At 43.2% G+C, this 13,657-nt stretch overlaps 1 protein-coding gene across 1 annotated transcript in view; it reads right to left on the bottom strand.

Moving 5' to 3' along the window:
- Positions 1-13,657, bottom strand: part of FAT4 (FAT atypical cadherin 4) — a 233,508-nt gene that overhangs the window by 30,043 nt on the left and 189,808 nt on the right. The window contains exon 10 of the mRNA XM_084627409.1: positions 962-1,066. Within this exon, the coding sequence (XP_084483535.1) occupies positions 962-1,066 (105 nt within the window). The remainder of the gene's footprint in view (positions 1-961; positions 1,067-13,657) is intronic.

Below are 13,657 nucleotides of genomic sequence, written 5' to 3'. Positions count from 1 at the left end.
GAGTTAATTACGTTTACTGATTCCTTGACTGCATATTTTTGAGGAGTTGTGAATACAAATGTGATCATATTGTAAGACCACTGAAATAAAACAGAAACTCCCCTTCTATAGCTAGAAAACAAAATATGATGCCTTCTTTGCAAATTATTAGTGTGTGGTCCAACAGAACTTGAATGTGGAACTTACAATATATAATTTGCAATCTTTACACCTATTATAACTGTATATTTATTCAGAACTCAGTGGTGTGACCTGCACTCAATGGGACTCCTTGTGTAAGGAAGTGTTCACCAATGCAAATAAGGGCTGCTCAACCTAAGACTCAGAATATTTCTGGGCTTTTCATCTGAGAAATGTCTGCCCCTCTCTTCTGGAACACCAGTAAAATACTACAAAGGAAAATAAGGGAAAACTGTAGCTTTAAGGAATCCAAAAGTGGGGGCACCATGGAACCCAAACAATCCAGGGGAGTTCAGTGAGGGATTGTACAGGAAGTGATGAGTGATCAGGTGCAACCTGAGCAGCCTGGCCCTTTGTGGGTTGGTGTGAAGAGGGGGAAGGGTGTAGGAAGGCAGCTGTGATTGTGAGCTGGGCATACAAAGCGGGAGGCATCTTGCATGTGTGCATGTGTACACACACATACACACACTCTCAAGGGCCAATAAAATCTGGCCCTAAGTGTACACCAGGAAAAATCTCCTCCCTTCTCTTTTGTTCTCATGTAGACGAAACAGAAAGTGATATTATAAATCACTAAGGATTTCTTAAATAGATGCTTTTTTTTCTTAACTGGACTGTATTTTAACCGTATGTCATGGGACCTTAATGATTTGGGATAGGCATGTGATTTATTTTGGTAAATTGAAATTAACATAAATAAATATAGGTTTTATTTAAGTGAACCTGAAGAAGTCAGTATATCTATGAAATGTTAACAAAAAAACCCCCAACAACAACTTACCAAATGGACAGTGACAATAATATCCTTCCACTCCATTTTGACAGGATCCTCCATTGAAACAGGGGTTGCATTCACAGTAATTGACAGCAGATTCACATGTTTTGCCTGCAATCAGGTAACCAAATGAACATCCATGTTAGAGTTTTCATGTCAGTTTCAACACGGGTCTTACATTAGGCCAACGAGCTTATGAATCCTGAATATATTTTCCAACCGTGCCTGAGAAAGGAAGAATGATCCCATGGATCAGTCACAGGATTGGGAGTCAAGAGACTGAGATTATATTCCTGGATCTGCTACAGATTTACTGTGTGATGTTGAGAAATTTACTTAACTCCTTAGTGTCTCAAGTTATTATCTCACAGAGCATGTTGTGAGGCTTAATAAATTGATGTTTGTAAAGTGCACTGAGCGCATCAAATATATAGCTGGGAAGTATTGTTATCCCTATTTTTTTGAGTGCACAGAACACATCAGGGTGATGGAACTCAAGGATAAAGAAAGTATAACTTGAATGAGTTTGAATGTAGCAGGTTTAACACAGGCAGCTATTATAAGATTTTTTGCATCTTTTCCCATCCATTATGAGCTTCTTCCAGAATTGGAGGGACCATGGTCCTCTGGAGCTAAAGCATATTACTTTAGAACCAGTTTTCTTCTGAACAGACACTGTCACATGTGCTGAATATTATTCACTAGAGAATAAACTGATGCCATATAATTAATTTCAACAAGTCTAAATGACAAGTATTTTTGCAGACTCTGTACATAAATGAAAGAATAATAGCAAGAGAAATTATAAGAGCTACCACAAGTATATACAGGAGTACCAAACTAAAATGCTGTTCAAATGTAAACAATAATGATGTCCCCAATTGAAATAATAAACTAGATTTCTCTTTTCTGAGGTGATCAGATAATAAACCCCATTTTCCCAACCCATCACCTCCTTCTTTGCATCCCTCCACTGGTTCTTCCTTTTCCACTGCATCAAGCACAAACTACCGGTCTTCATTTTTAATTCCCTTCATGGCTTAGCTGCACCCTATTATCATCCCTTCTATGGTTTACATATGTTGATACCTGCCTCTTAGTGATACCAGCCTTTATTGCAGGGGTGGACAAACTTTTTGGCCCGAGGGCCACATCTGGGTAGGGAAATTGCTTGCAGGGCCCGAGCAGAGGGTTGGGGTGTGGGGGCAGAGTGCGGGGTGTGGGAGGGGGTGTGGTGTGCAAGAAGGGGCTCGAGGAGGGGTGTGGGGTGTATGAGGGGGCTCATGGAAGGGCATTAGGGAGTGCAGGAGGGGGCTCAGTCAGGGGGTAGAGGTGCTGGAGGGGTGCGGGGTGCAGGAGGGGTGTGGGATGCGGCAGGGGGCTGGAGTGCAGGAGGGGTGCGGGGTGCAGGAATGGGCTCAGGGCAGGGAGTTGGGGTGCAGGAGGGGTGCGGGGTGTGGCAGGGGGCTCAGGGAAGGGAGTTGGGATGCGGGGTGCAGGAGGAGTTCAGGCTCCAGCCTGGCGCCGCTTACCTAGAGCAGCTCCGGGGCGGCAGTGGCACGGACCGGTGCCAGGTCACTCATGTCCCATGATGGTAATGGGCAGTATGCAGTACTCTCTCCTTGGTCAAGATCCTACATTTCTGAGTACTTTGGATACCCTTAAATCCATTTAGAAAACTAGGGTTGTACTGTGCTAACTTGTTTAGCACCCTAGAAATTTTGCAACGTGTCTGCTTGTTTTCAGTACTTTTTGGTGAGGGGTTATACATTTAAAATTAAACAAAAAAAAGTGTTCAGGCACTTAACCTGCACAGGCTGTCTAAATCAGTTGGCACCAGCAATATGGTAAGAAAGTGTTGGGAAAAGTCTTTTTGGTTAATATTAAACTCTTAACTTCACCAAAGGTACGGGAAGCACGTCCAATGCCTGTATATGATCATATTTTTTTTTTAGGGGGGTGGGTTATTTTACATTTTTTTCTTTTTTTCTTCTTACGTGCAAGGAGGAGTCTAATCTTTCTGATCTTAGATATAGCTGTTTTATTTAAACCTTAAAAAAATAGTATCCTCAAAATATTGATCTTTGATTGTGTTCAAGTAGGAGATAATATGTGGGGTACAAATAATAAACTTGATCCACTGACATTTCTCAGTAGTTGTCAAAATTCAAAGCTAATAATGCTAGTCTTTATGATCTTAATCTAACTAAAGCAAACTCAATGTTGATCTTTTTCTTCTTCCTCATTACCCACTATGTCAGCTAAAGAGCTTGGATGTTTACAGTTTTTAACAATGTTTTCTTCACAATTAACAATGGTTTGAACAATTGATGATACCAGTAAAAGTTAGTTTACACTCCTACCAGCTGTTTTGGCACAGGAGAAAACGTTCCCTCCAATTACGGTAGATCAGGGGGCTCTATAAACTAACATTTATTAAGAATAAAGAGAAAATCCAAGTTATATCTGCTGCTCACTAAAGTCTTGAGAGGAATATGTCTCTTCATGTGCTGATTTAACAAAGTTGTCTTTGAACCAATACAGATCACTTATCCTCTTCAAATCAGTGCTACACTCACTCTTCTCAAAGGCAAGAACCCTATAAATCAGAATCAGGGGAACAAAAGTAGAACACAGGAGGGCTATTTCAATTTAACTTTATGGATTCTCCACATGAGCAATTTCAAAAATTCTTTTGATAAGAAGGCCTTTAAGAAAGTCTGGTAACCAGGCAGAGAGAGACAAACTGTCATCATAAATTAAAAACAGAATAAGAGCTAGGAAGCTAGGAAAAACAAAACAAAACCAGAAATAAGAGACATGCCTACATAGATATCTATAAAATCGACAGATTTAGCTATTTAGTTCAATAGGAGTGGAACCGAGCCCTTTATTGGTACCATGTCTGTAGCTCTCTATCTGTAAAGCCAAACTGCCATAGCCCTATGAATCCAACTAGATAGACTCAGTGAAAGAGAAAAAATAATATGTTTTAGAAACCTCCAAAATATTTTAAAATAGCTTTTCCATAAGCCATGGTATCACAATTTTAATGTTCTGAAACAAAATACACCAAGCCAAGAATAAAATGTTTTTTTCTCAGCAGAAAGTACAGATTCTCTGCTCTCTGGCATGTTTCTACTTGTGATGGTTCATGAGATATTAAACCTTAAAGGTATCCCTTGTCCAGAACTGAATATCTTTCCATCCTGACAGTCAGACAATTAAGCAATTCTGTGGGAAAATTTGGTAGCTGGGAGAGGACATTTCTCTAGTAGATAAGTTTTAAAAAATAAAAAGATGGCTCTTGGAAGGTGTTTGAAGGTTACCTATTTCTATGGCACAAATCTTAGCACACAAACACTAGCTTTCCAGCTTTAGTAACAAAACTATTCTAATGGTACATCTTCACTACCCAAAGGATCGGAGGGTAGTGATCCATCTATCGGGGATCCCCAAATCGATGCTCGGCAGTAGGAGTAAGGGGAGTTGATGGGGGAGCCGCCACGGTCGACTCACTGCCATGAGGACAGTCAGGTAAGTTGCACTAAGATACTTTGACTTCAGCTACGCGTATAGTATAGCTGAAGTTGCATATCTTAGTTCGAACCCTTCCCAGTATAGCCCAGGCCTTAGAAAACATAGCATGTTTACCTCTCCCATCTGCTTAATTGGGGTGGGCCTAAAGCTGCGGTAGCTGATTACATCTTTTAACATCTGATTAATGTAAATTATGCTAGTTTGAGTTTTAATATAATAGTTTAACTGTATATGAATTACATCTGCAGTGAGGTGTCCACTACATGTAAATTCTCGCATATAAATCTGGGTTTGGTGGGAAAAGTTTGCAAATTTACTGTTATTTTCCTGTTCTGTTTGGTGTAACATGCATTTGTATTCAGAGATCCAGTTGTTTTATCTGCAAAGACTAAAATAGAACTGTTTTCCATGATCAGAGAATGAACACAGACGTCAGTAAAGGACAGACTGTGAACTCCTTCCTCATATTGCTGAGCAGTTAATTACCTGAGTAATCCTATTCATTCCAATGGGATTACTTGGGTGAAACACTGCTCACCAATGTGAGTAATGGATTCTTAATCTGGCCTTAAGTGCTTACTTCCATTGTTTTACTTAGAGATGCTTCCTATGACTTTAATTAAACTCGCAAGTTTGGGGTTTTCTAAACACACTCCTCAGGGCATTTTTCACAAAGTTTCACTGCTCTAAGATTAATAACATGTGTGTCAAATCGTAATGTTTTGATGAGTGAGCACATAGATTTGCTTTGGTAAACTATGGCCTGGAGTTAAACATATCGCCAAATGATTATTAACTTTTCAGTACTATGGCAAATTCATCTTTAAAATTTCATTTTCACAGATTTGGATTACTGTGCATCTGTTAGCCAAAGACTCATCTTTATTTTGATGAGATATAGAAAATAATTTTGTTTCCATATGTTTGAGTGCTTCAAGTTTATCAAATGTGAGGAAAGGGAAGAACCAGTCAATGATTTTTAATCCAGGGTGGCTCAGGTATGTCAAGTCTTAATATTCATGGGGCATATAGCTGCATCCAGTGGCTGATACAGTATGTCAGGCTAGTAGATATTCCCACACAAACCAAAACCTTTGTTAGCTTTCAGTTACAATTGCTGGAATGCATCTTCTTCCAAAATACAGTTAAATAGGCACTGAACAGTTGTCTTTAAACACCCCATCTACGTTCCCCTTCTCAGCCTCAACTTCTTCCTTTCCAGAGCCCAGACTCCATGTCATCCCAAGCAACCAACAGATAGAGATCTTTGAGCTCATTTTTATAACAATTTTTAAATTAAATTAAATAATCATAAAAATAAAGGGGAAATGGACAGTGATTTGTAGTAGGATTAAGGGAACTAGGCTGGATATTGAGGCTGAGAAACTAGTGTAGGCAGTGGGATCCACAGGTTTAGCACAGAACTGTGCTGTCCAGCCCTACTCAAGAGCTCTGCTCCCCAGTCCTTGCTACTAACTTTTATGCCTCCCCTCTTATTTATGACCTCTCACACCTAGAACGCAGTCCCTCAGACAATTAAGCTCAGCAGCTGAGTCCCTGCATATCACTGACTTCCTGAGGTCTGCCTGCTGATGAATCATAGGAGGTTTGTCAGGATGAGCACTTAGGCCTGGATCCACAAAAATAGTTAGGCACCTATGGTGTGTTCTACGAAGGGACTCAGGTGTCTTAGAATGAGAGCCACAACCCCCGCCCTGCAGCATGCTAGGTGGGGAGCTGCCTAAGCTAGCCAATGTGAGACACTGATGGAGGTGTGTGTGGGGGTGCTATCACCCTCCCCACAGAGGTAGGTGTCTAAGTCTGGGCTGCAGGGAGGCACCTATCTCTGCTTGCCATCAACGAATGTGAACCTTAACAGGTAGATTCACAATAGTAGAGCTCAAACTAGCGCACTGAAAAGAGTGTGGACATTGCAGCTCAGGGGACAGCTTATTCTCCAACTTCCATCCTCTGTAATACCTCTGTTCAGTGGAGGATGCAGTTTGTCAGGATGGTGGATTCCTTCCTGATTTGGGCATGGGAAGAAGAAAAAATGATCTTTATGCCACTGACAAAAACTCCCAGAGAGACTGATTAATTAGGGACAGTGTTAATTAATATTGATAAGATCAGGCTCCTACAGTCAGCATGAAAGGTTGCAGACAAATGAAACAACGGATCATATTTCAAATCACTAAGAACCAAACCATTTATTAATGAAATTATAACTATGTGTACCAACTGAAAGCTGCTGGGTTAAACTTTGGGATGTTTACATTGCATGCCTCAATATGCCCATCTTTTAAATTGATTCTTTTTTTAATTTAATTTTGAATTTGAAACAATTTAACAAATCTACATTCCTTTATCCTAATAAGGCCTGGAAAATAGGAAATGAAGGGTTCATGGGCAGGGCAGGCAAACTACGGGAAGCCACAAAGTATATTCCTTTTAGAAAGTGATTCTTTTCAAAACAAAACCTGATCATCATTAATAGACATAATTATAACAGACTGTTTAAACCTTAATGATGTTGCTCTGAGGTAATCTGTCTTTATAATGCTATTCCGTGGAACGAGCTAAATTGCCTCCACAGTGTGATGAAGTGACATGCAGCTGACAAAACATAATCAATCAAATAAAAGTAAGTCTACCCTCTCGGTCTTGAAGTAAGCTATTACAAAGATCTACAACTCATGTACTCTAATTTACAGGGAACAGAAGGCCTGTGTTGGAAAGCACTAATATCCACACACAAGAAGTACAGAGATGGTGTCTCTTGATGGTGAATGCAAATTCAGTTATGAGGTACAGTATTTTTGAGAGCAGCCATTAAAACTATACATATGGTGCACTAGCTCTTTCTACCTAGCATCTGAAATGGAATTATTCATCTCCTTATAGGTAAGAGGAGGGACAAAAGTATGTTGGCTGCTTCTCTTTCACTTAGGCACACAGAGAGTATATTCATGAAGATACAATTTCGTGCTTTCTTTGTTAAATCAGTATAGCTGTCTTTAGTCAAATACTTTTTATTTATTTCTTTTTTTGGAAAACAATGTTAAAGGGAAACAGGGTTAATCCTACAACCCTTTCCCCCATTTCTATTTTGGTATGTTGGCAATAAAATAATCAACACATGCATACTATACATGTGACTTAGGTGATCCAGTCTCACTACAGAAATAACCAATAATGAACAGTCAAGGACAACAGTTCACAAACAATCCATATGCTGAAACTTGCTTGCATAAACTATGTGGCGAATTTTTGTGAATAATTCATTCACAGATCTCAGGACATGTTTGTGAACAGTTTTCAGGCAGGAAAAAAAAGGGCTAAATTTAAATTGTGAGCAAATTATCCAATTAGCTCTACTGTTCTCCAACTTCAAAAGTTATTTTGCTTTATTGATTAAAAACTTTAGCATCTTTATTTTTCTGTCTCAGGTATTTAGTCTTCAGGGACTTAAGTAACATTTAATTCTAACTGCTTATCAGCAGAAAGGAACGATCAGTTGCCTTTTTTCTCATATCTTTGAATTACAATGGTATGTTTTCTGAAAGGTCAGGTAATCTATGAAGTTTAGCAAAAAGAAAAGGAGTACTTGTGGCACCTTAGAGACTAACAAATGTATTTGAGCATAAGCTTTCGTGAGCTACAGCTCACTTCGTTGGTGAGGTGAGGTCTCCAAGGTGCCACAAGTCCTCCTTTTCTTTTTGCGAATACAGACTATCATGGCTGCTACTCTGAAGCCTATGAAGTTTAGAACTTCTAAATCTTGAAAACGTCTAACTCACTGATTTTCTGTTTTACAATTATTTGTACTGACAGATAGTTTTAACCAGCATATAAGGGCACCATGTAGAGTACATAGTTTGAAAACTACTACTGTAGTTTTTTCTGTGCCAAAAAATAAAAAATTCTGCATGTTAAAAAAAATAAAAATTCTGCATACAATATTTTAAAATTCTGCAAATGTTATTTGTCAATAAATAAAATATGGAGGCTCCAGCATGGCGGAGCACAGGCCACTGGCTGCATGGAGGTGGGAGATCACCCTGCAGCCCGCCCCCCGCCCCTCCCCAGGGACATGAACTCAACGGTGAGGCTGCACCCAACATTGACACTTGGCAGAAAAAGCATGAGGCCCTGCCCTCCATGCCAGGCACACCAGGTATGGGCAGGCAGGCTCAGCCCAGCAGGATCCAGGTATGGAGGATTAGTGTGGGGGGATCAAGGTGTGGGGTGAGAGGGTTCTGTGAAGGCCAATTTGGGTGCAGGCCACTCGGTGGGAGGTCTAGATGCAGGGGGATCTCGATGCACCGGGGCTCACTGCAGGGGCTCCAGGTGCAAGGAGAATGGGACTCTGAAGTGGGGTACAGGTGAAGGTGGCTGGGGCTCAGTGGAGGGGGCTGGGTGTGGGGGTCTGAGTTCGGTGGGGTTTAGCAAGCTCAGTGGGGGTTCCAGCTGTTGGGGGAATGGGGCTTGGTGGGGTGGGGGTCCGGTTGCAATTGATTGGGGCTCAGTGGGATGGTGGTCCAGGTGCAGGAGGCACATTGGGGTGGTCCAGGTGCATGCAGGGGGCTTGTCGGAGTGGGGCTCTGGGCGCAGGGATGGAGGTCCAGATGCAGAGAGGGGTGGGGCTCGGCAGGTGAGCGGTCTGGGTGCAGGGGTAGGGACCCAGATGCAGGGGTAGGCGTTAAGCAGGGGTCCGGATGCGAGAGGGGGCTTGGCAGGGAGTGGGGATTCAAGTGCGGGGGGCTCACTGAGGGATGGTCTGGGTACAGAGGTGGGGGTCTGGATGCAGCGGGAGGAGATTGATGGGGCATTCTGGGTGCAGGGGGACCCCCCAGCCAAGCCTCACCCTCCCACACTCCCAACCCCTCCCACCAAGCCCCTGGACCCAAACCCCGACCCTGCCGAACCACATCTCCTGCATCCAATACCACCAAGCCCCTGGACCCAAACCCCACCCTGCCAAACCACATCTCCTGCATCCAGAGTATTGGATGCAGGAGATGTGGTTTGGCAGGGTGGGGGTTTGGGTCCAGGGACTTGGTGGGAGGGGTTGGGAGTGTGGCTTGGCTGGGGGGGTCTGGCTATGGGGTGGGGGAGGGGGTCTGGATGAATAGGGGTAGGGTGGACAGGGGAACAGCTCCCCATGCAGTGACCTATTCCCCCATGGCTGAGGAGTGATGGGGGAAGGAAGCGGGTGCAGAGCCAGGGCCAGGTGAGGCTGGGGAGAGTTGGGGTGGGGGCTAGATGCGGGGAGCTTGGTGGGGAGAGGTACGGGAGACTCGGTGGGGGAGGGGGGTTCTGGATGAAGGGGGTGAGGCTCAGCAGGAGCGTCTGGGTGTGGAGGGTCTGTCCTGGGGGGGAGGGGTCTGACCCAGCACCAATCAGAGCATACCCAGCCCCCTCCCACCCTCCGCAGTGATTTATCTCTTTGATGGCTCTTTGGGGTGCCTGAAACAATGAACCCTATGACTACTCATCCAGCTTCCCTTTGCTTCCCTGTCAGAAAGTCATTTTTCTGAAGGGAAGCAAAGAAATCTGTGGGGGACATGAATTCTGCATGTAAGCAGTGTGCAGAATTCCACCAGGAGTAGAAAACCCAGCTCAAACCATATGAAAAATCTCAAAACCCATCAAATATAAGTCATTAAAATGTTCTTATGTTTTCAAGTATAGATCACAATCCAGAACAAATGTCATGTTTAACTTATATTTGATAAGGGTTGAACATTAAGATATGACATGAGTCCCACAAAAGTTGCCTGCGTTTTTCATTAACTTCAACTACACGCTATTGGCTGATGTTACAATATCTTGCTAAAGCCAAACAAAGTGTTCTGCTGACCTGTACCAGCAAGCATGTGCCCATTTAACCTCCGCTGACAATGACTTAAAGCGTTACAGAGGATGGGTGCCTAGAATTATTCTGCCATGCTTCTGGCAAAATAATATAATATACTAATTCAATGTGAAATAAAATCCTGGGATCATTGACTTAATTAGAACCTCTAATCAATTAACAGTAATTGCTACTGACCTGAGGCTCTGCAGTTTTCTTCACACAAAGGATCATGTCAGTGTCTTTTGTATCAAGAAACTTCTTGTGTTGAATATGTGTTAGCTGTCAGAGCTGTTCTTTAAATGAAGTTGTTGAATCCCCTGTTTTGAAATCTACCAGTGTTTTTCTTTTCTTTTGTACCTAACTGATTTTTTAAAAAAACAAACTAAGCTCACTTTATTATTTACAAATGAGTCTTTGTATTAGCTTGGTAGAGCAAACACGAGCAAATTTTAATACCACGCTGACCCTAACTTAACAAATGTATTCCCTCTCTCTCCAGCTATTTAGGGCACAGAAGCCCCAAGACCACCTCACGGAGGATGAGCAGTAGAGTGATAGGAAGTAAGGCTCAGGGCTAGCATCCATTCCTGCAACCTACATGTATCAGACTAAGTTGCATTGTGCACACACAGCCCCAGCAGCTACCCTTCATGTCCACCAGCCATATGGGGCACAGAAACCCCAGAGGGCAGACTCTAGTAGGAAGAGACTCTCTCGGTCAGTAGCAGGAGAAGAGCAGGAGCCCGGTAATACTGAAATAATTTCAAAGAGCTGAGAAAACCCCTGACATAAGAACCACAATTTTACCTGAATGTTTAATTTCAGCTAACTAATTAAGGCAATCTGTTTGGGGAAAGGAATGGGAAGTAATCAGATCCCCCTACCAAAACCACACCAAACCAAACCACCCACACACATGCAGTACCACTAAGCTAACTTGTAATCTCGCATTTAGTAACTGTACCACCTTCTCTCTGTTTTGGCTTCCCTTACCATGTCTCAGACTGTAAACTCTACAAGGTAGGGTTGTTTGTACAGTGCCTAGTACAAAGGGGCCCTGGTTCTGACTGAAGACTTTGGGCCACAAAATGAATACATAACAAGCAATGATAATTATATTTCAGCAAAGGGCAGGTTATGTAATACAGAAAAGCATACAGAGAAACCAGTTTCAACTTTGCAGGATCTTATAGTGAATTTTCAAATCTACTCTTGATATTATCGCGCCCCCAATCACATTCATTCATAATAATATTCCCTGAGAAAGACCTATTGAAACCCTGAAGTAAATCTTTTCATTTATGTTTTCTTAGTTTTTCTTTTATTATGTCTGGAGAAAGTAGCCAGAAGTATTGGTTAGGATTTACTTATATAGTCCTTAAATTACTCCTGGGGGAATTCTGCATCATTGCATGCATACAGAATTCATGTCCCCTGCCTATTTCTTAGCTTCCCTGCAGAAAAATGACTTCTGATGGGGGAGTAAAGGGAATTTGCACGAGCAGTCATGCATCCCTCCCTGGCAGCACAGGCAGGTCAGTTTGGGCGCCCGGAGCAGCCACTAGAGGCCTAAATCACCACCGTGTGTGTGTGAAATGTGGGCAGTTATGCATGAGAGAGAGAGACACACACACTGTCCCTCTCGCTCACTATTGCAGCATGCTCAGCGTGGAGAGGCAGGGTTTCGGAGTGTGTCTGAGGAGATAGGTGAGGTGCAGACTGTGCCCTCAGGCAGAGCAGAACATAGCAGCCTGCCTGCTTAGTGAATTGTTCCTATTGTCTTTGTGAATTCCCCCAGGAGTATAGAACAGGTGTAAAAGTTTTAAGGCTCCTTTACATGGCCAGAGTGGCTTAAAGCAGTGGTCTCCAAAGTGGGGTGTGAGCACAATTGGGGAGCGCAGCAGGAGGAGCGTCGCCACAGCAAAAGGGCAGCGTGGCAGGAGGAGCACTGCCGGAGGGAAAAAAAGGCGGGGGGGGGCAGCCCTGAGTCCTCCGGCCTGTGGAGAGCAGGGGCAGCCGCGCAGCCAGCGGCTGGAAAGAAATGTCACTTTCCCCTTCAAAGCCGGCCGGAGAGAAGCGGCGCTTTGAAGGGGAAAGCGCCGCTTCTTTCCAGCCGCTGGCTGCGCGGCTGCCCCTGCTCCTCCTGAGTCCTCCGGCCCATGCTCACAGGGCCGCATTCCGAAAGGGGCTTTAGAACTGCAGGCCAGGGCCCTGGGGCCCCCTTAGCCCAGGGCCCTGAAGCCCCTAAAGCCCCTGCATGCCGGGTGGCCCTGCCTGCCATGGGGGGGGGCAGCTCCCAGAATCGTGGCCATGGGGGTGGTGCTGCGCTGAGCAGAGCCACCTGCACCTCCCCTGCACCAAACAGGAGATGCCCCAGGTAAGTGCTCTCCACCTCCTGCCTGCCCCAGCCCTGAGCGCCCTCCCACACCCTAACTCCCTCCCAGACCCGTACCCCACCCTGAGCGCCCGCTGTATCACAAAGTGTTAAACCAAGATTTTCAAAAATAATAAAGCATATTAATCACATTGCTCTCACTAAAATATTATTAATAATTTTTTTAGTGAGAGCAAATAAAATAAAACATTATTTTAAAAATATTGTTTATTTCATCTTTATCTCATTGTTTTTTCATTTCTATTTTTTGTGTGTGTTTTATAATTTACATAATATATTAGTACAGTAGTACATGTATATAATTTATACATATATTAGGGGTGCGTGCTCAAAATTTTTTTACTGATAAGGGTGCGCGTTCAAAAAAGTTTGGAAACCACTGGTTTAAAGGACAGTATGGCCTTATAAATGCTTATGGTGCTTTGTGATTAGAACTGGTCTACATTTTTGGATTGAAAACATTTCTTATTAAAATGTACTCCATGAACTGTTTGTTACTGACCTTTCTGGAGATGGTCAGTAGCCAATATAAATTGTGAGTTTGATTCCTCAGCCCTCACTTGCTCTTCAGTTGCCTATGATGTAACACTGAGCATATGGCTGCATATATTTGTTGACTTATAACTAGAAATAAAGGGTCAAACCTAGCTACATTACTATTAGGCAAGGGAGTTTGGGGATTTTCTCCAATGCTCCCCACTCCCATTGTCCATCCATTGTATTGTAGTTTAAATAACTTACCTACATTTACAGAAAAATTATCCGGTGTGACCTTGTGCTTACAGAAGACCATAGGACGGGTCTGAGGTCAGGGCATGCAGCTCAGAAACTCGCCTCGCCGACATCACCGCCACCAGGAAAGCTACCTTCCATGATAGGTAAGACGGGAGCATGAGGCCAAAGGCTT

Source organism: Lepidochelys olivacea (genome assembly GCF_965140295.1).
Source record: "Lepidochelys olivacea isolate rLepOli2 genome assembly, chromosome: 4".
Lineage (NCBI taxonomy): Eukaryota > Metazoa > Chordata > Testudines > Cheloniidae > Lepidochelys > Lepidochelys olivacea.
Note: the sequence above shows the minus strand (reverse complement) of the source record. Positions and strands in the feature narration are given on the sequence as shown.